The 25,341-nt window shown below is 37.4% G+C and overlaps 4 protein-coding genes and 1 long non-coding RNA gene across 6 annotated transcripts in view; 3 read left to right on the top strand and 2 right to left on the bottom strand.

Moving 5' to 3' along the window:
* LOC143448215 (beta-1,3-galactosyltransferase 4-like) overlaps positions 1-7,172 on the top strand; it is a 31,687-nt gene extending 24,515 nt beyond the window's left edge. The window contains exons 1-3 of one of the 2 annotated variants that reach the window (XM_076947832.1): positions 3,731-4,404; positions 4,746-4,971; positions 5,358-7,172. In XM_076947832.1, the coding sequence (XP_076803947.1) occupies positions 3,972-4,404; positions 4,746-4,971; positions 5,358-5,949 (1,251 nt within the window). In that variant the 5' untranslated portion in view covers positions 3,731-3,971 and the 3' untranslated portion in view covers positions 5,950-7,172. Of the gene's footprint in view, positions 1-3,730; positions 4,405-4,745; positions 4,972-5,357 lie in introns of those variants that run through there. The other variant, XM_076947833.1, reaches the window with a different exon arrangement.
* On the top strand, positions 503-3,195 carry LOC143449755 (beta-1,3-galactosyltransferase 5-like). Its single transcript, XM_076950070.1, has 4 exons — positions 503-630; positions 805-1,166; positions 1,239-1,470; positions 1,536-3,195. Exons 1-4 carry the CDS (start codon positions 521-523, stop codon positions 2,119-2,121), a joined length of 1,290 nt encoding a protein of 429 aa, XP_076806185.1. The 5' UTR covers positions 503-520; the 3' UTR covers positions 2,122-3,195.
* An 822-nt stretch (positions 7,173-7,994) lies between the features above and the next one.
* LOC143448214 (uncharacterized) lies at positions 7,995-9,211 on the top strand. The gene is made up of 2 exons (XR_013114426.1): positions 7,995-8,848; positions 9,021-9,211. It is a non-coding gene; the product is annotated as an uncharacterized LOC143448214 (long non-coding RNA).
* Positions 9,212-9,441: 230 nt separating this feature from the next.
* On the bottom strand, positions 9,442-16,741 carry LOC143448212 (ATP-dependent RNA helicase DHX58-like). Its single transcript, XM_076947830.1, has 24 exons — positions 16,499-16,741; positions 16,014-16,139; positions 15,617-15,782; positions 15,136-15,293; positions 14,917-15,031; positions 14,617-14,774; positions 14,453-14,487; positions 14,253-14,370; positions 14,098-14,139; positions 13,936-14,022; positions 13,739-13,855; positions 13,499-13,625; positions 13,107-13,238; positions 12,755-12,914; positions 12,347-12,512; positions 12,139-12,249; positions 11,897-12,045; positions 11,647-11,794; positions 11,316-11,537; positions 11,008-11,175; positions 10,656-10,810; positions 10,403-10,573; positions 10,186-10,319; positions 9,442-10,117 (listed from the first exon to the last, which is right to left on the bottom strand). The coding sequence occupies exons 1-24, from the start codon at positions 16,641-16,643 to the stop codon at positions 9,880-9,882; spliced, it is 3,348 nt and encodes a 1,115-aa protein (XP_076803945.1). The 5' UTR covers positions 16,644-16,741; the 3' UTR covers positions 9,442-9,879.
* Positions 16,742-17,574: 833 nt separating this feature from the next.
* Positions 17,575-24,114, bottom strand: LOC143448213 (antiviral innate immune response receptor RIG-I-like). The gene is made up of 15 exons (XM_076947831.1): positions 23,699-24,114; positions 23,425-23,544; positions 23,170-23,296; positions 22,630-22,761; positions 22,274-22,415; positions 21,786-21,951; positions 21,591-21,701; positions 21,363-21,511; positions 21,097-21,229; positions 20,496-20,720; positions 20,078-20,245; positions 19,707-19,861; positions 19,095-19,244; positions 18,752-18,885; positions 17,575-18,371 (listed from the first exon to the last, which is right to left on the bottom strand). The coding sequence occupies exons 1-15, from the start codon at positions 23,709-23,711 to the stop codon at positions 18,158-18,160; spliced, it is 2,139 nt and encodes a 712-aa protein (XP_076803946.1). The 5' UTR covers positions 23,712-24,114; the 3' UTR covers positions 17,575-18,157.
* Positions 24,115-25,341: the final 1,227 nt, after the last annotated feature.

Here is a 25,341-nt window from a genome sequence, read left to right as displayed (position 1 = left end):
AAATCGAGGTCGTTCGTTTCTACGCGGTGGTTTTTGACAGTTTTCTAGTTTTGCAGGTCACAATTTTAAGCAAAGGCAATAATGGCATTTAAGCCAATAAGAATTAAGATCGCGATTTAAATTTGGACGGTTAAGATAAAAAGAAATAAACAAGTTCAAAAATAATTCAAGCAAATGCCGACGAATCAACAATTAACTCATTCAAAGTGCATTATAGTATGACGTAACATTTTGACTGCATTGACCACAACGATTCAACTACCGTGGTCTTATTTAATTCACCAGCGAAGGTTGTCTTGTAACGGCTCGCATCAATTAATGTGAATTGTCGAGTATGCTACGTCATGCTCCAGTACAGTTGGTCGGTCGCGCCATTTGTGATCAAGGAATTTGAAAACTTCTACAAATGACGTCATAGATAAGATCCTTGTGACGGAAGAAAGCAAAGTTTAGATCTTATCACCGTACTTCGAATGTAATGTTTCTTGTTAATTGCTAAGGAGTCAGTTGGAGTAAAGTGATGCAAATCTCAATAAAATGGAAACTTTTTGTAATTTTCTTTGTTTTTGTTGCGTCATTGTTGTTCATCAATACGATTGTTAGCAAACAAAGAGAAAGCGGTTGTGGCAAGTGAGTGTACTTTTAAATATAAAAAATATTATTTAATAATTAATATATAAACGATGAATACTGTAGAGACTTTCAAATTAAAATTACGTAACAATGTCTGTTTACGTAGATTTAATCACGATAGAAAATTGGCATGATGGAGCGAATTAGTCAGTAACTTCATTGTTTTAACAGAATGATGTCAAAAGACACGAAGAATGCTTGGGAGGAAAAAATTCTTGGCACGAACTTTATCACAAACAAAATACGTATTCGGGATATTTTGACAATGCTACCGAACCCGGACCCGATCGTGAACAATATCAAACCGAACAGAGGAATCCTGATGCTGAATGCTTCCGTTGCTAAGCGATATATGACGCGGCGAAAGGATTTTGCCGTTCTAAGGGATCAGCAAAAAGTTTACACGCCCACTTCCAAAGCCATAAAATTAATTGAAAATCTCGACGAAGCGTGGAATTTACCGGACTTCATTTTTGCTCCAAATCGTGAAAAGTTCGGGTCCGGTGACAACGACGGGTGTTACCGACCTCCGAGTAAGTCATTTCTAGCTTTATTTTGTTGCAACAATCGATTACCACAGCAACCAAGCACGATTTAATTTCTAGAACGGCGAGAAAAGTGGGGAATGATAATAGTTGTCAAATCGGACGTCGTCAATGTGGATGTTCGAAACGCGATTCGGGAATCTTGGGGTTCAGTTTCCAAAATAGACGAGGTCTCATTCGAAGTTGTCTTCCTTCTGGCCAAAGCTCATTCTGAACAAGTTCAAAGTAAAATATCGACCGAAAGCGACCAATACGGTGACATTCTTCAAATTAACTTGAAAGAATCAACAGGGTGAGTTTTTGTGACGAAATAAGGATTATTGTTTTCAAATAAATTAAATGCTTGATATTTTAAAGGATCTACCCGGACCGTTCCATCGCCAGCATGCACTGGGCTGTCAAGCATTTCCCGCCAAATTACCTCTTCACAACGGTTGATGAAAACATCGCGGTTAATCTCGGAACAGTCGTAGAGTACCTCAGCTATCACGTGCGTCAGATGCCCGAGGTGGACGGGCGGGGGTGTATGACGTCAAACATTTTTCCTTTCCTTTGTGGTCTCAGCTTCAGGCAGCACGACATAGTATCGCGAGACCCCAAGTACCCCTGGTCGCTCAGCCCTGAACTTTACCCCCCTGAATTTCTGCCCCCGCATTGTCAGGGGGCTTTTTACAGCACGTCTGTTTCTACCTGTCAACTGATCGTTGACGCAGCGATGACGTCAGTACGCATACCGAATGACGCGGTATGGATAACGGGAATTTTGAGACAGAAACTGGGTCTAGGTCCCAACACTATAACTGGTGAAAATGTGATGGTGGAGGACGGGGATGTCCCGATGCTGTCCGCATTATCAGGGGAAGTCCCCAAGCAGATACGTTTCCATTGGAAGATGCACAGACCGGGCTTGAAACTGAGAAAAGTTTTGATAAGATTTCGGTGAAGTTTCGTCAAAGTACGACTCAGAGTTGCGTGCTAATATAAATGGTGCACAATAGCGCCCATCAGCGGCGAGGGCAATAATTTATTGCAGCGTCATCTTAGTCGCTAGGTAGCGTTAGGACACCACGTTCACTTGCTGAGAAAGTCCTTGTGTGTTTTCTTTTTTCACAGATCGTATTTCGAGTTGTCGCCGTTTAGACGAGGTGTGACGCAGACGTTCTTCAGAGACGTCTGTCCACGTCAAGTTATGCCTGTGTTTCGGCGCATGTTGTTTTCCAACAAAATATATCAAGTGATTCTCAGTGGTGGACCAGAATGAACAGCTAAAAATATATTTGTATAAATATAAGTATATATGTAAAGTATATATAAAAAGTATATATAAGTATAAATATAATACGTATTGGTTTTAATTCGCAACCCACTGTTTCCAGGGCTCGTTGCACGAACAGAGAAAATGTTTCCTGCTTGAGACAGTTGGCCATGACTGCCTCAACTAAAGCTCAACTGTTTGGAAATCTTATGTTTAACATGTTATTACAAAAGTATTTTGCAGAATAAACTGAATAGATAAACCCAATAGAACCGGAATAATTCCTTAGAATGATCCTTTCAACCCACGAATGAGATCGAGCGAATGAGACGCGTAAAACTTTAGCTTCCTTCGTTGGTATTTTTTGTAGCCAGTTCCCTACAAGGGACTATATTATGACGCACACAAGAGCTATTTACAGTCGCTTTAAAATCTATTGTTATAACCGCATGACTTACCAAGCATGAAGTTATCAAACAAATAACGATGCATTTAATTTTCGCTCTTTTTCGATTAATCAGAAATAACTGTCCAATACGATGATTTTTGATCAAAAAATACTGTATTTTGGGTTAAAATAGAAAAATGTCAATATCGGTCCGGAAAAAGTTTGAAACTTTTAGCTTTTGAAACATTTTGTGTTCTATTGTGGTGGTTTAAGTAAACTACTTGACTACTTAAAACTACTATAAACTACTTGATTCTGTTCAAAACTTTGTGTCTTGCTTCAACTTTGTACTTTTTTGAAACTTAACGCAGTCAAGGTCGACCATTATTTAGTGCATTGTCGATTAAGTAAAATTTATGTATTATAACAAAACAACAAATTAGACAGAACAAGTGATTTTTTAACACACTAGGTGTGTGCATAGGTCGATAGAAACGTCGCGTCACTATGAAAGATCCAATCTAAAGACTGTTATAGAAGATTATTGTTTTCATTTAGTTTGAAATTTACACCTATTCACTTGCAGAGGTTGGTGCGAAACCCTTTTAAGACGTCGTATTAAAGCAAATTTAAGATGTCTGTAGATATGATGACGTCAGTGACTTGATATGTGATGTTCGAGTCAATATGCGGTTTGAGCAGTCACAATTTTGTATCCATGATGCCAACAAAGCGGTAGCTCTATGCTACAGTCTTGTTACGTACGTTGACGTTACAATGAAATAGCTCATACAAAAAACAGAAATATTTTCTCGTCCTTGACCGGTCAAGAGGAACACTTCATACAACTCACCTTCCACAGCAGCTTATGCAGCCTTATGCTTATGTGTCTGGTGGTAACTGCAGAAGCAGATGAAATGTTGAAAGGTTAACAAATTAGCGTGGGCAGTTTCCTACAGAGAATAGCGGCAACGAAGCCAGTAGACATTTTCAACTAAACAAATTTGTTGTTTCGTTTATAGAAAGTCAATCAGTTAAAACCATATGTGAATGATATGAACAGATGCTCAGTGAAGGCGCAGAAGCTTGGACGGGAGTTACATAAACATTCGTCTTTTGTGAATGAAGTTAGGCGGCTGAAGAGGGCAAAATGATCACGCTGAAAAAGGCTAAAATCCTCTATTTTGTTGCCTGCTCCTTCCTTTTATGCCTCTCCATGTTCCAACTGTGCGACAAAACTGAACAGCAACGACAAAGCAACGTGAAAGTTTCATCGAGCTCGAAGCGACCTGCACAATCGAAAGACTTTAAATCTCCCGACAGGCCAAACTCGGATGTGAACCAGCCCTCAAAAAATGAACCTGAGCTTGGGCTGAACGCAAGTCTGGGAGGATTATATGAGACGGAGTTTCCAGTGACGGACCTACTTGGCGGAATAAAAAGTCCGACGTTAGACGCCCCAATGTTTGCCAGAAACTTGCGAACAAGATGGGAAATACCCGAATACATTTTGAGGCCGTGGGGGTTGGAAAAGTCAATTCGAATAAAGGATTTCAAAAACGATGGATGCTTCAGACCACCAGGTTAAGAATGCTTAAAAAAGATCCTTAACACTAAGTACAACACTTTTAAACAACATGCAGTTGTATTTACTAGCAATACTCGAAGCCGTAGCCATGTAGGGTAAAATTTTTTACCAAGGCAAATGTATGTAAAGTATGTCGCCGGTTAAGTAAGTTGTTAGACGTAGTTTAGCAATAAAAATGTTTTGTGACAGAATTGCAGAAAATGTTCAGATACAAGCGTTTGCTTCGATGAAGCCACCGCCTTGGTACTAGAATACAGTTGTTAAAAAATTGGGTTTTCTATCACTTGCAGCACTGGCTGGCTTGTGGCTTTATACATGACCTTGACTCAATTTCAGAGCCACGCGGTCAATGGAACATGATCATCATGGTGAAATCTTGGGCCATAAACCTCGGAATCAGAAACAGCATAAGAAAAACCTGGGGCTCGGTCGCCGCCATTGACAGAATCGGAATCGAAGTTGTCTTCCTGATCGCGCGATCTTCCACAGAACAAAAACAAATTGAATCTGAAAACGAAGCCAATGGAGACGTTCTTCAAGTCAACGTCAAGGAAGATGTTGAGTAAGTTAAGTTTTATTTGCAAAGTCTATGATAAGTTTTGCGCCTGTTAATGCTTTTAAGAATATGCGTGAGATGAAATTTTTGAGAATTTTCACGTTCATCTTAGAATAGTTTTAATAAAATTCTTCTCGCACCAATTTTACCTTAAACCAATCATATTCTAAGTACAAGCGCAAAGAAGTAATTGAACAAATAGCTTTGATGAAACAGACTATCGGTGATGCTTATAAGCTGCACCATAGGCGACCGCAATATACTTAACTATACATTTCTAGCAACTTTTTGTAGCGCTTTATTAGCTGGCTAAGTTTATTTGAAAAGCAGCATTGGACAATATTTTCACCAACTTCCATCCTAATGAATATGACTTGAACCTCTTTCTTCAGCCATTTCACCATCAGAACTCTGGCCGGTATGCACTGGGCGGCCGACCACCTTCCAGGCAACTTCCTATTTTCGTCCACGGATGACAACATGATGTTAGACATTGACCACTTGACAAACGTCCTCACAAGCTTTGTTCGTGGCGCCGCCGGTCTTCAAGCTGACGCAACAGGTTGCAAGCCACGCCACATCTTTCCAATTTTGTGTGGATTTAGTTTTAGAAAACACGACAAGCCTAACAGGACACCAGGAAACGCGTGGTCAATTTCCGTAGAGGAATATCCGCCTACTTTCCTGCCCCCTTACTGCCAGGGGGGTTTATACACAACAAGCGTGTCGACGGTCCGTCTTCTTGTCGACGTCGGGACCAAAACCAAGATCATGTCCGGACTTGATGCGGCCTGGATCACTGGCATTCTTCGACAGAAAGTGGGTTTGGAGGGAGAGATGCTTAAAGACCTGGTACCAGAGGAGGACAGGACTTTCCTGGTGAGGTATATAGGTAAAGATATCGCGCAAGCTCTTGAAGACCGGTGGGAGAGTTCGCAGCTACACCGATTAAGAAAAAGAAAGATTTATTCTCGATTTTTTTGAATCTGCGGAAAACACCGTTACCTTTGCACAGTCGCTCTCGAGAGCTGCGAAAATATATTCAATCTTTTTCGCACAATTTCTTGTTAGTCATCTGGCGACCAATTATGCGACCAACTGATTAGGGTTCGACACCACTCGCGCTACCTTTGTAATGTCGACGACGACACTTGCTCCTGTCCAGTGGACCTGGGGGACAGTTCTAAATTCTGGCAATATTATGTAAAAAAAAAAAAATATGTGTTACAATCGGAAATTGCAAAACGACAAAACGGCTCGAACGATGAGGAATCATCGCCGGGTTTAAGTCGTGCAAAGACTTACTTCTGTTCGATTAATAGAGGTTACCTTACCATACAATGGCTGAGCTGCGTTTGCAGTCTGAGAGGATTGAAACTAATTTGACTTGCTAGCGCCACCATGCGTTAATATAAATTTGAGTCAGATTCAGTTTAAGCAGAGCTTTATGATCACGTGAACAACTTTCACAGTAGACTTTCTATTTATGTAAGCATTTTATAGTGAAGTTTTCTACGTGTTGAGCTATTTGCTTATAATTGAACCCGTACTTACCGGTAACGGTGTATACGTACGACTTGTACTTGGACTTGTATGTCGATGAGTTTCCTTTGCGCCAAAGTACTTAAACATCCTCATTTATTATATTATTCACGCACGCTGTGTCTTTCCTTAAGATCATTTGTGCGCTTATGAATTGTGCGCTTCAATGACGAAATACAACTCTATCGTCTCTATGGACCACTGCCTTGTCGCGGTAGAAGAGCTTGAGTGTCTTGGCTGTGTTTTAGGCACTGATTGTTTAGTCTGTTTTATGCATCTGTTTTACAGGCGCTGCATTTTAATGTAACACCATCCAACTGGTATGACACCAGTGCATGGTGTAAGCTATTTACTACTATTTATAAATTATTTTTATCCAAACTACTCCGCGATCTGTTATGAAGCTTTTACCGTGCTGTGTGCGTGCACTCCGCCATTATAAAGTAATTTAGTTCAATGTGTGTTGACGTCTCTTTTTGCTAGCGCTGTGCATTGCTTCATTCGTGCATACTTGTCGGTTTTAGCTGCTCTCACACTGCCGCACATTGTCATAGTTCACATGTGCATGGTTTTTAGCCTATTCTATATATATTCTACCGCGTTTGGGTTTTTGGATTTCAGTATTTTATTGTCTCTGCCACATGTGAATAAAATATTTTCACCTGCTGACGTTTCCACGTAACATTGTAGAGCGTTTCATTTCTCGTCGTCCGTTACCTGCGGGATTTCCCGAGGATTTTTTCACACCGCGCTTGTTGAGGTGCGACGCGGTCTACATGGGTCCTGTTTTATCCTCTCGACAATCGAAAGTAACTCACAACAATCAGTTCGGTAACCGAGGCTCGAGCGATGAGGAATTATCGCCGCTTTTAGGTCGTGCAAAAATTTTCCTCACTCTTTTCTTCATTAGTTATTTGTATTCTATTGGACGTCGGCAAGGGGATTCCTTCCATAGATATCACATAAACATAGTGTTTATATTATCCAAACAATGTTTATATAATATCTATGAATGGGTCTTACCTGCCGCTAAATGGAACAGGTCATCTACATAAAAAGGAATCACAACAACTTTGATGACTATTGCTTGGAAAACTATGATTTCTGCTTAGGTCTAGTGCAGCGTGATACGAGCAGCCTAAGACCACTTGCTAATCTACAGTATGTGCTATTGTTTATAAACTACCGGTAAGGTACCTAGCAGCTCCTATCTGAGCTCAGAAACTCTTTAATCGTGTATGGCTGAGTAGTGAGTATGCAAAAACAAAGGCAAAACGGTGGACTGCTAGACTAGATATTTTTTTACTCCTTTTACTAAATACAACACAAGAAATTGCAGCAGGCGTTGATAAATCACAGCCATATGATTAGTTCATTACTGTTGTTCAAGAATACGATCTTTATTTTTCGTATTTGCATGTAAGTGGATCACACAACAAGTGAACAACTTGTGGGAACTGTAAGGAAGCAGGCAGGACATAGTGTGACGATTACGTCACGAATCACGAGTTGTTTTCCAAGATGTTTGAAATTTAATTTAGAATCCCGTAATTCAGTTGTTGACCAAATTTGCGTTTTCCTTAATGACGTCAGATAATTTCCTCGCTTGAACTGGTGTGTCACATATAAATACTGATGTAATGTTTTCAATCTTCCCTTTTTACGTGATCGATTTCACTGGTTACTACAGCGCTATGTGACATTCAGCAAGCTTTTCCCGAAGGCGAAAGCCTTTGTGTTATAATAAATAAAATGGGAACTTTATTATTTAGCAATATAAATAGACAGAAATTAAATAAACAGCAGAAGCAAACCGTTCGAGAAATGACAACCATCTCATCGAGTGAGAAGAAAAACTATCTATCAATTCAACCATCCTCGCTTTAAAATTTGTCATAAATTGGTGCCCGAACAGTTCGAAATTGCTGAGTTAGTTGCATATTGAGCGAGAAAGAATGTTACCAGCTATTTATGAAGTTTTGATGACCAAGTTTCCACAGCAAAATCAGCCAACTACGAACGCTAGTCAACGAGGAAGCTTTCAAGAAATTCTATCTCCAATATCATCAACCTGACTAATTCGGAAACAACAGCACTAATGACATTGATGCCTGGTTGATGTGATGAAGTTTTGATCGCCTAACTAACGTGTTATACATCTCCAAGAGCATGAGCAAACTATTGTATATATTTTTTTACGCATCAAGACAAAGTCCATTGGACATCGCCACACGGCGCATCTCTCTACCGCAAACAAGGCTTGCTACAGCCGCGGAACGACACACGCAGACGTGATCGCTCATTTTTTTACCTTCGACACGCAAGGGAAAGCGACACTTCTGTAAGCTTATGTCTCATGTTTTGTATTTCAAGTGAAATGGTGTATCGATATTTGTTATATTTACCGAACTTTGTCATTGTACTGTACCAAATTCTTGTTTTAATAACTGTGATGAATATTATACCACAGACATAATTTTGTCGAGTAAAGGTTGCCTTCAATTTCATTTCAGGCAAGCTTTACTCTGGGTAGGAAGGCTATGTGACGATTACGTCACGAATCACGAGTTGTTTTCCAAGATGTTTGAAATTTAATTTAGAATCCCGTAATTCAGTTGTTGACCAAATTTGCGTTTTCCTTAATGACGTCAGATAATTTCCTCGCTTGAACTGGTGTGTCACATATAAATACTGATGTAATGTTTTCAATCTTCCCTTTTTACATGATCGATTTCACTGGTTACTACAGCGCTATGTGACATTCAGCAAGATTTGCCCGAAGGTGAAAACCTTTGTGTTATAATAAATAAAATGGGAACTTTATAAGTTAGTAATTTACATAAACAGAATCAAGCAACTAACAGCATAGTCACGCAAATTTGAGAAATGAGAACTCATCCATCGAAGCAGAAGCAAAACAAGTCACCAACCATCAATCGTCCTCGCTCATATTCAAACAATTACTGCCAGCATATGCGGTCTTTATGACAGATATGTTCCTTGTGTAATACTTCACACGAGTAGTGCACAAGCGAATTATTAAATGTCATAATAGCAAGTGCGCAATCACAAATAGAACACATAAATAACCTAGAATCATCCGGTATAATGTACGTACTTGTCCTACTACGAGAGCTGGGCCGTGGCTCTTTGATAAAAAGCGATTCTCCGCTCTTCAATTAAAAATGTTGCTAAATGCATCCACAGCACTTTTTGTGCGGAAAGAGCAACAAACGGGAACGCATTTTCAGGTTAAAAAGATTGCAGTCGTGTCAACCTCTGAGCAACTTACTATGATAATCAACCAGCGTATGTACACTTATTAAAATACTCGACCTAAATACATGACGTCATTAATGCGTCATCAGCACGTCATTCGTCCTCATCTTCTAGCTCGTCAAGCTCCATGGTTCCATCTCTCCGGACTCTGGTTCGGAGCAAAACTCTCAGATCGTCTCCATCCAGCTCCTTGCCCAGTGAGTTGAATGGAACCTCCTTCCATTTCTTCTTCACTGATCTGTATCCTCTCTCGCCGGTGATGAGGAAGTTCTGGATCTTCAGAACCGAGATCGGACACGTCTTATAGCGCATGCGCAGTCCCCACTGTCGCCTGGAAACCAACAGAAAATATCCAAAAATTTATTTCCATAACATCTCAGATTTTTTTCTGCAACGAACCTGCATTTATCATTTTTGCACAAAATCTTCCCGATGACAAACTCGTCATCACCAACTTGCTTCCCTTCGTTTCCATCCGGGACTTCAAGGAAGTAAGCCAGGCTGGGGAACTTTGGGTCCACCACAACGCGATGCTAAAATGTAAATGTTTTTAGCAACTGAATGAGAAATAATGTAAGTGTTGGCAAAATTCAGTGCAACAAAATATCAAATTTACCTGCATATTTATGTGTCTGAGATGTTGTGATGACGTGACAGTTTTTTTGCACCACAAACAACTCAACTTGTAGATCATCCTGTCATCAGGAACTTTTTGTTTTTCCTTGTGTTCTTTTACTGTCTTCACAAAGCTTCTATCTTTCTCAAGTTTCTCCTGAATTTTACGGATCTACGACAACAACGACATCACATAACGTTTGGAACTCGACAAAATGTTTTTCCAAACAACTTAATTTTCATCCAGATTTTACCTGTGACTTTAGGATTTTTGGATCACGACCTTTTACAGTTTTAAGAATCTCGTCGGTCAGTTCAACGCGAATCTTGTTTTCTCGTTCTCTCTTCACGTGACCACTGTCGTCATAAGCCAGCATAACAACTTTGCTGTTATCCGCCCTTCCTCTGCCTTCAGACAAAGTGACCTAGATGAGTTTTGAACCAAAGACCTCTTGCACAGAAGTCTACTTAGTTGCAGTTCAATTTAAAGTGGAATGAAAGTGCGTTTAAAAAAAAGTGACCTGAGTGGGTTTTGAACCAGAAACCTTAGTCACATAAACCCTTCAAGGTTACTAGACAAAAGTGGGTATCCTCTGTACATTTCACCTTTTCTTTGAACTTGTCCTATTTCGTTGGTGGAGTAGTTGTAAGTGATGATGAGGTTGCAAGCTTTTATGTCCAACCCTTCTTCAGCTACAGACGTGGCCACAATGACCTTGCATCTGCCATCCTTGAACGCCTGTAGTGTGTCCTCTTGGCCTGGTTTGGTCATTCCTATAAAGTAAAAATGAAGTAAAGTTGGAAAAGACAGTTGCAACAGAGACAATGTAATGATAACAGCCCATTACTGTAAGCGGGCAGAGAAATAAACACTCGGGGCAAACTAAAATGACAGCAAAATTGATGACACAGACCTCCACTTTCTGAGCGAGCACCAGCCCCAGTAAGTTGCTTTGCATTGAGATGAAACCGCGCAAGATCTTGCTGTTCGTTTAAGTAAGTCAGAAGAGCTTTGGCAATTGCTCGAGTTTTCACAAATATGATGCATCTCGATTGAGGAAGACGATAAAACTCTTCCGCCAACTTCCGCTGCAATCGCTCAAGTAGTGGGTTGGTGTTGTTTGTTAAGCGTGGTCCTGTAAATCAAAATGAGCTTTGACGAATTTTTGTAAATGCAAATTCAAAATGATTGTAAGTAAATTATAACCTTCTATGCATTTATACTAAAACAGAAATCAAACAAACTGTTTGTTTCAAAAATCATCTTCAAAGTTTCTCCAGTTTCATCACTGGGAAGACTGTTTTGAGAATCTCCGAAAAGTTTTTCTTCAATGTATGCAAAAGCTTCTGTGCTTCTTACATGATCATTGAGCATCAGGGAGGTGTTGTACTCCTGCAAAACAGTTGTGAGAATGAACTTGTACAGATTTTGAACTTTGATTGCATTGAGTTGATTCAGAAACAAGGGCTTCGTAACACAAACACAGCAACCTACACGAAGATGTGTGGAATATGACATGAAACGCTGACTTTCTCTTCGATCTTCAATCAACTTACTCTTGTTGAGAAGACTCACCGCCCATGATTCGTAATCCTGGCTTCCGGGTGAAGCGCGAAGATCATATTTCAATCTGCCTCTGTGGACTAAGATAAACACAAAAGAAAAGATCTAAGGTTCATTTCCACTGAAGACAAACATTAGGTTGAAAGTTCAACTTGAGGATAAATGAGTCCAACCTGCTTCCTGGGCTTCGATGTGCTCCTTGGTCAAGTTCTCGATTTCTTCCATCGCTTTCTTGATGCTCAAACAAAATTGGTCGTCAACTTTTCTCTGAACCACAATCACCTCTGAAAAATATTACAAGCATCACTGATATCTATACATTGAGATAAGATTTTCAATGATTCAGATTTCAATTTGACCAAGCAGCATTGATGAAATTACCATCGCTCGCAGTGTTGCGATATTGCAGCAGATTTCCAACCGTTTCATTGACTTGCGTTGGAGCGATTGTAATGTCCAGTGTTGCCATCAAAGTTTTTATGTTTTCTTCAGCCTTGATCATGGTTTTAGCTTTTCCCATTCCAGGTGATGCCGTCATCCCCAAAATCTTAATGAAAAATTGAAAAATTTTAAACTTTGCAACACAAATATGTTGATTGACACCTAAAGAAAATCTTTTTTGTGATTATTGGTTATAAAATTGTCACTACCATAAGTAGGCACAGGTGTTAATCACTGGCATAATGTGCAATGTATTAATTATACCAAATATTTTCACTGTAGACATATCTAAGACACGAGCCAATGAAATAACGTGAGTCAATGACATGATGTGAGCCAAACACACACCTGGGGGAGTCTTTTGGCTAAGTGAGATGTCCTACTTGCATTTTCTTTCATAACATCAAGGTAACAATTCATTATCATGCTGTATGGATCGCTCTTGACAGCGTGGTGGCATTCATCGAATATCAACAAAGATATGTCTGAGATTGTCATCAGACCGTCACTGAATGAACAAAAGAACGCAATCATACAGTTAAATTTTTTAGGCTCAATACAATAAAATTGGAAACATCCAAGTAATACATTTTCAAAAAAAATCGAAAAACGAACAGTATTTTCATGCAAATTTGCCAATATTAAAGATACTTTCAACTGCACGTTCTCAACCTTAACATATTGGCCATCGATGACCTACTTGAAAATATTCAAAAGTATCTGAGCTGTCATGATGGTGACGCGATGTCTTTCAACAGAAATATGAACAGGAATGCTCGAGCTCATTTCCCCGGTGACTTTGAATATCATGTCCTCTTCTTCAGGCAGATGTCTGCATCAAAGCAATGGTTTTGTAAGTTTTGTTTACAAGCAACTAATTCTGTCGAATGGTTTTCCAGTTGCTTTAACACAAACTTTTATCAATTTCTGTTTAAAAGTAAATAATTTTGTGAAGTTTCAATTACTTTAAATAACACAAACTTCCAGCAATTCATGAATATTAATTATTAGTGGAGACAAACTTCTCTTAAACCTTTAAATTTCACATGAAAACAAACTATTTGTATAGTTGCAAAGTTTCACTTAAATTACTTCTTGAACAAGTTGAACTGCTGTTCCACCAGCGGAACTCGCGGCACCAAAAATATGACCTTTGCATCAGAACGGGACTTTAATTGTTCGATGCAAACTTTTAAGGCTACGAAGGTTTTTCCACTGCCTGGATATTAAAGATAAACATCATGATGTTTTGCATCATGTGCTGCAAATAATGCTTAAATGTGTGAACAGCATTCAGTACATGCTTTGCAAATGCTGAAACAATCAATTTACCTGTTGGTGCAACAATCATGCTATTTTTCCCATTCAATGCTGGAGTGGCAAGTTCATCTTGATATTCTCTGAGACAGAGTTCTGGTTTTGATCCAGCGCTTATAACTACAGTTTTTTCTGAAAAAGTAATTCAACATTTTAACAAGAAAAGTTGAGGGAATTGAAACTTGTCACATCAAAGCATGACCAAAGTGCACCTGGTGTCTTGAATGGAGCCGTAACATCGTCAGGATGGTTGCTGTTGCAAACTGGTGGATTTTCAGTAAATGCTTTCTTCTCTGATTCTACAAACGCAAATTACAAATTGGATGAGAAGCAGTTTTAAAAACTTCATGATTGTATGATTCGTTTATACTTACCTTCTACTTCATGTTTCTCATAATTATTGTCACTGATCATATCTGCCAGAAATTATAAAAAGTTTTTGTGATTGTGGAACAATGATTGAATAACAGCCATGTAGACCTCAAATTATCGCACAAAGTTCACAAAAGCGATTGCTTTTTGATATAACCTTCATCTTCTTCAGTATCTACTGTTGGAGAACAAACTGGAGCAGCATCTAGTACTTGGTCGTTATTACTCGTGCCTTCACTGTAAGTACCAGCATCAACCATCACGTCTGCGTCGTCCTTGAAAAGATAAAACCGAAATTATTTAAGACTTTATTTTACTGTATAAGCACAAAAGTGTTTATTCATGTTAAGTCACCACCTTCTGGGCCATCTTCTTGGTCTTAATTCCTTCAACTGTGTTACAAAAAAAAAATCACAATTGAGTTAAAAAAATTCAAATAATTTCGTTCTTTTTGAAGATATTTTTAAAAATCTAAAACAAAAAAATGCAGAAACCTTCACAACACACTGTCACCATATTACCTGGGTTCAAGGTATCTACAAGGTGGTTGTATTTTTCTTGCTCAGCCAAGGCCATGATAAACTCCTTGTACCAAAGTTTAAATTGAATGGAAGACAACTCCTCAAATAAAGCAATGACGCGTTTTTCCCTCGATGGCATTGATTGGATGCGATTTTTCCTTTTAAAGTTTTAAATAAACTTTCTAGAAAGCATTTGCTGCTATATATTGACTAATTGATTATTTTAAAATGGCAGCATACACAAGCTGGCTACCATGTATTTTTAAAAGTTTTGGTATTTAGCCTAATTCTCATATTTACCTTGTCTCCTCTATGTGGGACAGACGATTTAAAATGTCATTTGGTTCCAACTCATCAAAAATATCAGATGATGAAAAATTAATGAAATCTTCAAAGGTGTTTGATGAATTTTGATCTAACAATTTAAAGACAAGAAGAAGTTCTAGTCATAAAATGTTCACTAATCTCGTGTTACACAAAATACAAATTTCAAAAAAAATCTTCGATCAATCAATGCACCTTTTGGCTGAAGAAGCTCAGCAAAGTGGGTCAGATTGCCACAGTCTGGGTCTCTTAATATTTCTACAAATTCATGAAACCAATTGGGTCGTTTTTGCAGCAACATCAAAAATTTGAAAGCTCTTCCTCGTTGAGTTCTCTCTGCTGCGATCAAATCCCTGAATGAAAAAAATGAAGAGATGAAATTAGAATGACACAATAAAGTAGAAGGCAAATTATAATAAAGTTGGCTAGGCTAGCCAGGACTTGAGAGCGCTAAGACTAAATGACTTATGAAAATACGCTTGGTAGTCAGCCTGTGCATGTAAACCAGGTTTGGTTAATTCAAAATAGCCTAGTTCAATCGGCCACTTTAACATTAAGATAACGAGCTTTCATTGCATTAGATTTAAGTCACAAAAATACATGTTTGCTAAAAAGTAATACAATAGACAAAAGCAAAAATAAATGATGTTTCTGTTACACGGCCTTCGAACAGCACCTGTGAGCAAGACTGAAAAGATTATTCCCGTGCAATGGCAAAATAATATTCGGATCAAAATCATCCAAAAATTTTTGAGCATGGATGTCCAAAATTTGTCGAAAATGACTTTCTAAAAAACTTTCCCTGATTCTTCCCTCAAAGTAATCAACTACGTACTCCAGATCTAGAAAAACAATTCATGATAAATAAGTAGTTTTGCATTTCCTTCGGAGCATTAAATTTTGGAAATTTTAAACATTCTAATTTCAACAAAAAGGTGTAAAAAATGTAGTTTTGCCATGTTTTCATGTTTTAATGAAGTTACTTGTGTCATTATCTTGGAATGAGGAGTGTAAAAAATCTTCAGTTTGCTATTTGCATGTTTTTAAAATTTTAAAACCATATAAAGTGTTACCATTTTCCCTTAGTGCCTGTGTGAAGCTTCCATACCAGTTTACTTTAGTTTGGTTTTCAAGAAGTTTGTCCAGTAAAGCGGCAACCTGTTGACTTTCTTGAGAGTAACGAATGAACCGAAAATCTCCTGAAAAGTCATTGAATGCAGTTAGAGTTTTTTCATGGACAAACTAAAGCATAACTTACATAGCTAACAAAAATTATTTACATTTAATTTCTTAAAGTGATAAAAAGTAATGCTAAATCTTGTATAGTATCTGATCTGAGGAAGCCTTGTTTTCAATATATTGGGATCTTATTTTATCATCAGCAGTTAAAACTTTACCATTAGTTAAAACTTTAATCTGAAACTATTCAAAGGCAGCTAAAGATTTAACTGTTACGTAATAGGTTATATTGTAGGCTAATGTTGTAATCACAGTTTAACGTGACGTAATGACTCCTAGTTTAAGGCTATTTATGAAAAAATGATCAATCAACATTTACCGTTAGAAAAGACACCATCTTTCTTGCAAGAGCTCGCAATACAAACTGCATCTACTGGTTCGATTTTGTCTTCAATGTAAGTTCTGTATACTTCTATTCGTTGCACTTTTACGCTGTTTTCTTCGCGACTATCCGACGTCTCCATTTTCAATCATTGATTAATTTAAAACGAACCAACCTACTTTTCACTTATGTTCAAACCATAACATTCGCTGATGTCAGAAAATCGATTGTTTCAGAGAATATTTCTTGGCCATTTAAGATTTTTTCAAGGGGGGTCCCCCGATAAGTGCTGTCCAGCTGTTGCTACTTCCTAAATATTAAAATAAAAACTTGTAAACATTTGCAAAAAAAATTAGGTTTTTTAAACTTGGAAATATTTGGATTATTTTATTTGATACATTAAAACCAACACAAAGTATAAAAACTTTCTTTATTAAATATAAACATTAAAGGTACTTTTTAATTATATGAAAATTGAAATAAAGAGAGAAAAGTTTTTCTCTCGGTGATTCCCCATCGACGAAGCTTCTCTTTCACTTTAAGGCACAATCTTTTAAATGAGATGATTAGATAGATAATAACGGACATATTTGGTTTTGAAAACGTGGATTTAGTTCAGCAGTTACAGCATCACAACTGAAATAAACAGTTCTTTGATTTGGTGTGCCGAGATGACCAAATTGTGGAGCAGAAGAAGACAAGTTAAAAAATCAGCAACACTAAGTAGCGTTTATTTTGCACAGGTGGATGTTTTGCCTTAAACCACATAATAAGTGTAAGTTTTATTTCTAAACTGCTCATTACCCACAGCGACATCTTCAAACCCCGCATATTTTAACACAAGCTATGAACCTTGACATTGTCCACTAACTTAGTAGGTGACCCCTCACTGTGTGGCTACTGAGCTCATATTTATCTATGATATCACATAAGTAGCTAATCATGTGATTGTGTGAGCTTGGAGAGTGAAGGAAATCTGCAACTGTCAGTATTTTTATGGAAAAACACTGTCAGTAACATAGTTCACACTGTACCGATTTCACTGAACATTTGCAAGGTCTTGTTCATAGCTTTAAAAATACTTTATTTACAAACACTTAATATAGTAAGCGCAATGACAATAAGCAGATTAGACGACAAAATAACTTACAACAAATATTTCATTTATGTATAAACAACATCTCTTTTATACATTTAACATCAAAAACACCTTTTTTACAAGCAACAAGTACGAAGATTATGCAGAATTTTACAAACAACAAGCACAAAGTACAGATACAATAAACAATCTGTTCTATAACGCTGGGTATTGTGAGAAACTAAGAAAAGCATTGCACAGTTAAAGTGCTGAAAAATCTGAATAAAAACAAAGAGATCTGTCAAGTTAAATTGAAAACAAATTAGAAGCGGAAAGAGACAGCGTTCAAGATTGTCTGTTAAAATACAAAGGAGAAGACAACATTAAGTGCATCACAGCAATAAAAATCCGATTAAAAACCTACAAAACTGAGATGAAAACTTTAAAATCCCAACATAAATGAAAACAGTCACAATGAACTTGAACTACGGTGCACGTGATAATTTACAAGAAATATTGATTGTCAACACCAGGAGAAAAACTCAAGTTTGTGTGATTATCAATACGTCAATGTGAAACTAATCATCGTCATCTGATGAAAATAATTCTTCTGACCGGCTGATAATTTCCAAGTCTTCCGTGGTCAGTTCTACTTTCAAGCTGTCAAAGGGTGCCTTGTTCCATTTTTTCTTAATCTCCTTGTATCCGGCGTCGTTGGTTATGAGAAAATTGTCGATTTTTAGAACGGAAACCCTGATACCTAAGTAGCGCATTCTAACTCCCCACTGTCGGCTGGAAAACAATGGAACAAAAAGTAGCAAGGTTAAGGTTCTATGCTATGCAGAAGCACATTGTCAAGCTCTATCGAACCTGACAAAGCCTGCCATTTCCTATGCTGTTTCTGTAGATGTTGCGTTTTGTATTTCATCCATTAATTAATTATCATTGCCATGAAATAAATATAAGTTTCAAGAAAATAAAAGAAAAAAATTCATGTATTTCATCAATTCTTAAAGTTTAAGTTACGGTGGAGTTTGAGCAGGTGAGGTCAGGTCAGTATCCCTGGTTCCATAGCATTAATGATTTGTAAAACTGAACACAACTCTGGGTCACATCAATTGTGACGCAGAATTCAAGGAAGTTTTAGCTGCTTTTATTGCAAGTTACTTTACCGGCATTCTTGATTTCCACAAAAGATCTTCCCAACAGTCGGCATTTCATCGCCAAATCTCAAATCTTCCATTCCGACGGGAACTTCTTCAAACGAAGACTGGTCGGGAAAATCTGGGTCCACCACAACTCTGTGCTGAAAAATTAAAATTGATGCAAACTTTATGCTTAGATATATGAAGGACTGACATCTTTAACATACCAAAACTTCAGTTGACTTTAATTTTCCGAAAATCACAAAATAAAACCACAAGATTGTTATAAGTACAGCACTACTACTACTACTATGTTATACAGTATAGGCTATGTGAAAAAAATCATGTGCAAAATGCTGCTTCTATAGACCTGTTTGTTGATGTGGTGAATACAATTTGATGACGTGGCAAACTGCTTGCAATCGAGGCAACTCAGCTTGCACATGTTGCTGTCATAGCTTTGAGCAACTGATGAAGGCAATTCACGTAATCGTTTGTCTTTGAGTTGCAGTTTTGTGATCTGTGTAGAATAAATATGACAAAAAATGTGTCTTGTGACCATTTGAAAAAAAAACGTTCAGTCAATTGACAATGATCTCTACGATCTAGCATAGGGCTGTCCAACCTTTTATTAGGCCGCAGATCGGACATCCCTGATCTAGCATATGCAAAAGGTGTAAAGCCTCTTGTGGCTAGGTCACTGGCTTTTACGTCACCATTAATTGAAAATTACAACTAGTCTCAATGCAGTGAGAACTGCTATAATTTGTAAGCTGCGAAAGGCGTTTACATTGTTTTCTGTGCTAAATAAACGATTGCGAGTGGAAGACTGAAAAAATGTGCTTGTGAGCGCACTCGATTTTTGCAAATGAGTGTTTGCTTAATCAAGCACGTGTCCAGCTCAGGCAATGACCTTTAACCTTTGAATGACCTTTGAACACAACAATGATGTTAAGCACTTCAAATGATCACCGTCCAGTACCTCCGATTTCAATTGATGAAGATCAGTTTCTTTGATTGAGTTCAAGGTTTCTGACGTCATCCTGGCAAGTTGAATGTTGGCTTTCATCTTACGAGCATGAACGCTGTCATTGTAAGCCAACAACACAAACTTGCTGCCCTTGGCCCTGGCCCGACCTACAATGCAAAGTGCACCAGAGCTTAGAAGATGTTGGCTGGAATAAAGCAACACATCACATCTTCAGCAGCTGAAGTAGGACAAAGTTTTAGTGAAAATTATAACAGAAGTATAAGAAGATCTAAAATAGATATAACATAAAATAAACAAAATAGTATAAAAATATTAGAAAATGAACGAGACATTTGACAAAAGCCAGTGATTTGACCCCTGACCTTTCCTCTGCACGAATCCGACTTCATCACTGGAGTAATTGTAATCGATGATGAGGTTGCAAGCATCTATGTCCAACCCCTCCTCGGCTACAGACGTGGCCACAATGTCCTTGCAAGCGCCTTCCCTGAATTGCTTTAAAGTGTCCAGTTGACTCACCTTGGTCATCCCTAATATGTAGTGGGTCATTAGGTATAAGTGTAGTTTGGGAGGTTTCTGGTGTTTGTTGTCTCTTTGCAAGCAACGTTATTTTCATTTCGATTAATAATTTCCGTTAAAGAATGTGCAGGCTGGCTAGTAACAGTCCTAACTTAGAAATTTAAACCCAGTAAGGCTAAAACCGCACTTTATTAAACAGTGTTATTCAGACAAACATATAGATAGATAAATCTGTATTACACAAACTCTACAAAGTTATACCAAGTTCACTTGACGATGGACCACTACCAGTCAGTCGTTTTGTATTGTGCTCCATAATTGAATTTAAGTCAGAATCTTCGCAGAGTAAAGTTGCCAGCGTATCGGACAAAAGTCGAGTTTTTGCAAAAATAATGCAACGTAATTGCGAAGATTCCTGCGATTTTTCCAAAAGCATTGATTTTAATCTTCTCAGAAGTGGACTAACACCTTGGCATTGTTCTGGACCTGCAGAGAAGTAACTTGGCTACTTGGTTATGTGAGCTCCGCGTAACATTTTAATTACACAATCAGTTTCAAATAAGACAAAAAGTTGCGTCAACACAGGCTTCGCTCACTTTGTCAGTTAATAGGTTACTTTGCCTATAGCATAAGTGGTTCTTTTGTGAGCCATGGTTCAACTATTTCTTGTTCAAACTGAGTGCATTTCTGCACTGTATAATACCTATTGCAGCAATCACTTTATTTCAATATTAGAATTTGGCAACTGTTAAAACGTTTTAAGAGATTGTGACTTTAAATAACTAACTGGCTAATTTCCTGAAATATTTGCGGAAGTATAAACTTAAAAAGATCGTTTTGTCCCCAAAAAACACCGACTCACCAAATTTCTCAAAAATTGCCAACAGTAAGGCTTCAATTTTATTTCTTGGTTGTTTTGCAAGTTCCTGTCTGACATAAAGCAAAGCAAACTTGCCGGAGATGTGGTCGTTCAACACCAGCGACTGATTGTACATCTGGCAGTAAATTACAGAAAAATATCACCAAAAAAATATTTCAACTAGACTAAATTCTTAAAACTTTTAAACAGCCTTAAAATTCTTAAAACTAAACTAAAAAGATAAAAATAATAATTTAAAATGCACTAACTAGCAAATGTTTTGTGATAGCCATGAAATATTGGCTAGCTTCTCTGTCCTCTATTTTCTTACATTCCTGCCGTAAAGCTGTAATCAGGGACTCATAACTCTGACAACCACGTGACGTAGTTCCCGTGAATTGAACTTTATCGTCAAGAACTTGGCATAAAATATTATAAGTAATTAGATGTCTATGGAAATTATACTACCAGTGAAGTTTGTTTTTAAATCTGCCCACCGCTTTCAAACTTGACAAAACCACTTCTCATTTCATCTTCAATTTCCTCCATAACTCTGTTTATTCGAACATGGAAACGGTTTCCTGGGTCACGAAACACTACAATCAGCTCTGCAGAAACAATGAAATATTTAAATCAATAATATGACGTCATTGTTGTGGTAGTTGCAAAAAAAACACGAAACCTCTTTGTACCGTATTCAGCCTCTGTCTGGTGTCGTCTCAGCTCCTCTTTATGGCGAAGAACTTGAACAGGTGGTGAAGCAACATCCAAGTTTGCCATCAGAGACATCACCTTTTCGATTGCATCTCCTTTGTCTTTGACTTTACGGAGACCGGGAGAGGCAGTCATTCCTATTATCTGAGGCAGATTTTTACAGTTAACAAAGTTAAATAGTAGTAGCAAATTAGCAGCAGTAATTACTAGTAGTTAATATAATTACGTAGTAGTTAAAAGTTAGTAAAAGTACTTAGTTAGTTATAATACTTAGTTAATTAATTGGTATAATAATTAAACAATAAAATAGTTAAAATAAAGCTAAAAATTCGCAGTTAAAATATAATTTCAGTAAAAAAACATTCAGAACAAAGTAGTTCCATCCAGGGTTGCACAGATTGAACAATAATTACTGGTTTTAATATAAGTTGCCATTGATTGAATGGCGCAGATTTTTCTCACAAACCTGGGGTAGTTTAGTGTTTCGAGATGAAAACTTTCTGTCCATGTATAGATTCATGATGATGTTGTAAGGTTTCTTTTTGATGGTGTTGTGACATTCATCGAAGATTATCAAACTAATTTCATTGATCTTGGCTTGACCTTCCCTGATAAATAAAAATGCCATCAACGATATGACATCATAATTATTGTAATTGTAATTATGTCATCATAATTACCACCAACATTGTTCAATTAAGAAATAGACTAGACTTGTGAATTAAGAAAGACATTTTTAGAATTTTTTCTCCCGAGTGAGTTTTTTTTAGTTTCCAAATTATTTCAAAATGAATCTGAATTGGAGATTAACTTGTGCATTACTTGATCATATTCACAAGTATTTGTGGAGTCATGACTGCTACGGTATGTCTTGAATAAATCGAGTCAACTGGAATAGTCGAGTCTGAGTCACCATCAAGCTGACAGACCATGTCTGGGTCATCATCAAGGAACCTGCATTTTTAACAATTTTATTACAACATAAAGATGTGCTGGATAAGACGAAGTTATCGAAAGTGATTATTTCACCGCATGTAGATTGCACAGCCAATAGATAAAGATAGGCTGTTAGGTTAAGAGAATGAGCAACTTGAAAAAATTTGATCTTAGCTATTGAAGGTTATATTCAAATGCAAAAAGTTGATTTCAGCTATTTCGGGTTTGATTGAAATTAAAGTTAGATTAAGAGTTAGACTTAGGTTGTTATGTTATAAAATTTAAGTTAACAAGAAATTGTTAAAAAAGCTTTCAATAGAAATGTTTTTCAGTGAAAAGTCCAACTTAAGTCATAAGTCAGGATATTTTTTTAGAAACCTTCAACATTTCAGAGAGTTAAATATTTGGAAAAAAAATTCTGCTAACTTCTTGAAGAGAAGAAATTGTTGCTGGGCCAAAGTTTTCACCGGCGCCAAGAAAACGATTTTTGGTTTTTTCACTTTTCTGATGTGTTCCAGGCATATTTTAATCGCAACGTGAGTCTTTCCGGAACCTGTCAATAAGTGAGAATGTCTACACTAGGTCTTTAATTTTTGACATACCGGTAAGCAATAATCTTTTCATAAGAATCACAGACCGCTCCATTTTACAATTTAAGAATAATTTTATAGGAAGCTAAACCTGTGGGGGCAACGATGATTGAGTTGTGTCCTTCCAGACCAGGGGCAGCTAATTCCAGTTGATAATCCCTTAAATTCATTTCCTTGTTTTGACCGTTGTGGTTTTCAACATCATCATTACCTGTCAAATACAAACAAAAATGAAGCAATTGTGCCATGGATATTAATTCTGTGCAGTTCGTACAACTTCCTTACAAGCTTTCAGTTCTTATAAGTACCTGACATATTTTCTAACCCAAAACCGGCAAATTCTTTAAAGTGAAGCATTACATTACCTGGTTTGATCATTTGCTTGTAAAAAGTTTTACTTCTCTTCACTGGAAAGGCAGAAAAGTGTTGCTTTGGACCCGAATGGAAAGTACGGTAGTTTTCAACAAGAAATCGGGCGTGCAAAGACACAAATAGTGGTATGATGGCGTGCACTGAAGCCTTGATTCTTTTTTCATTTATTATAAATCGGCGTGCACGTTGATGAATCTTTTGCGTGAAGTTACCACACTTTCCACCAAGGATTTGAAATAAAGATTGTTACATTTGTCAATGATTCAGCTTTAGACTAACTGGATTTTAACAGCTACCTTCCTTGTGCTTTTTAATACACTTTCTACTTAACGCTGACGATTGGTAAAACATAGGAACATTTGCCACGTCATCGATTGAACTATCTGCGAAATTGTCATTGTAGGTTCCTAGACCTACTTTACCTCAGCTCAATGGTGAAAGAAAGATCTTACTGTCGGGGAATCACCTATAGAAAAATTTCAGTTTCGACTTATTCTATTTCATAGCATCCATGCAAACACAAACAAAACTTTTAGCGAAATCTTCTGTATCCCAGAAAATTTGATCAATCTTACACAAAAAGAAAAAATATTACAATTTTTGCGAATTAAAAATATCATGTTTGGTTTTATTCAAATACAAAATTTATAAAGAAAATTTCATGTTATCTTGAACAACTTCTACCACAACTACAATCATTGAACCATAAGTGTGCTACGAGTGTACTTGTAACAGTTGTAATCGTAATTATCACAGTTGAAAGCGAAAAATATAATCTATGATACGAATTTTATGGTGTTGTGTCAAACCAACAATGATTCGGTGAATTCCGGGGTTGGTGGTCGCGCTAACCTTTCATTGGCATTGGATTGCATTGTATTGAGTTCCCGGTTTAATTGACTCATTTAATGTTCTATATGAAGGCATGACGTACGAAAGATAAACATCATATAAAAAGTCTGCTGTGCATCCACTAAATATTTTATGAACACCCGTTAGAGTAAATATTTATAGCTGCCGAACCCTATAGTAGTATAGATGCTCGTTCATCGACAGTCAGACCGTGGTGTCCATATTCGAGGCAAAGGTCTGTACAGCGCACACGGCTTTACGAGGTCTGTACAAAAAGTATCTTATTCCCTTCATAGCTAATACTGGTTTTTGGACAGACCTCGTACATATTACGCTGCACGTAATGGACAACAAATAGGCTACGAGACTTACGCAACGGAGCTGCTGTTACGAGCGGTTGTTGCAAATTACGTTATTACTTATTAGTTATTACACAAACTACATTTTCAGTGCATTTTTGAAGCAGTCAAACAAAGGTAAATTTAAATTTTGTTTGACATCCTACGTAGGGCTTTAAGAAACACGCTTAGAGCCTTAGACCAATCAGAAAGCAACATGATTGGTGTTGTTTTCTAGCCTGTTTCCTGCTGAACATTTCAAGAAAAGTAGCTAAAGTTGGGCTTTTGATGCCAAAACTTCTGGTGTTGATTTTAAGCCTCTGTTAAAAAAGCTTGAATCATGGTTTTTTGATGGCATTATATGGAATGGTAGTCCACAACATACTAAACTGACATGCAAAATTTCAGAGAGCCAAATGGAAGATTTTTAGAGTAATCAGTGTTTT

Source organism: Clavelina lepadiformis, chromosome 3 (genome assembly GCF_947623445.1).
Source record: "Clavelina lepadiformis chromosome 3, kaClaLepa1.1, whole genome shotgun sequence".
Classification (NCBI taxonomy): Eukaryota; Metazoa; Chordata; class Ascidiacea; order Aplousobranchia; family Clavelinidae; genus Clavelina; species Clavelina lepadiformis.
The sequence above is the reverse complement of the archived record's forward strand: the minus strand, read 5'-3'. Positions and strand labels throughout refer to the sequence as shown.

Coding starts and splice junctions, on each gene's coding strand:
- LOC143448213 (XM_076947831.1), bottom strand. Junction 21,230..21,362: donor CTATCACAAAACATTTGCTA/GTTAGTGCATTT, acceptor ATTTACTGCCAG/ATGTACAATCAGTCGCTGGT. Junction 19,862..20,077: donor CGGATTCGTGCAGAGGAAAG/GTCAGGGGTCAA, acceptor TTTGCATTGTAG/GTCGGGCCAGGGCCAAGGGC.
- LOC143449755 (XM_076950070.1), top strand. CDS start 521: ATGCAAATCTCAATAAAATGGAAACTTTTTGTAATTTTCTTTGTTTTT. Junction 1,167..1,238: donor CGGGTGTTACCGACCTCCGA/GTAAGTCATTTC, acceptor TTTAATTTCTAG/AACGGCGAGAAAAGTGGGGA. Junction 1,471..1,535: donor AACTTGAAAGAATCAACAGG/GTGAGTTTTTGT, acceptor GATATTTTAAAG/GATCTACCCGGACCGTTCCA.
- LOC143448212 (XM_076947830.1), bottom strand. CDS start 16,643: ATGGAGACGTCGGATAGTCGCGAAGAAAACAGCGTAAAAGTGCAACGA. Junction 15,032..15,135: donor TGAGCTTCTTCAGCCAAAAG/GTGCATTGATTG, acceptor TTAAATTGTTAG/ATCAAAATTCATCAAACACC. Junction 12,250..12,346: donor TCGCAACACTGCGAGCGATG/GTAATTTCATCA, acceptor AATATTTTTCAG/AGGTGATTGTGGTTCAGAGA.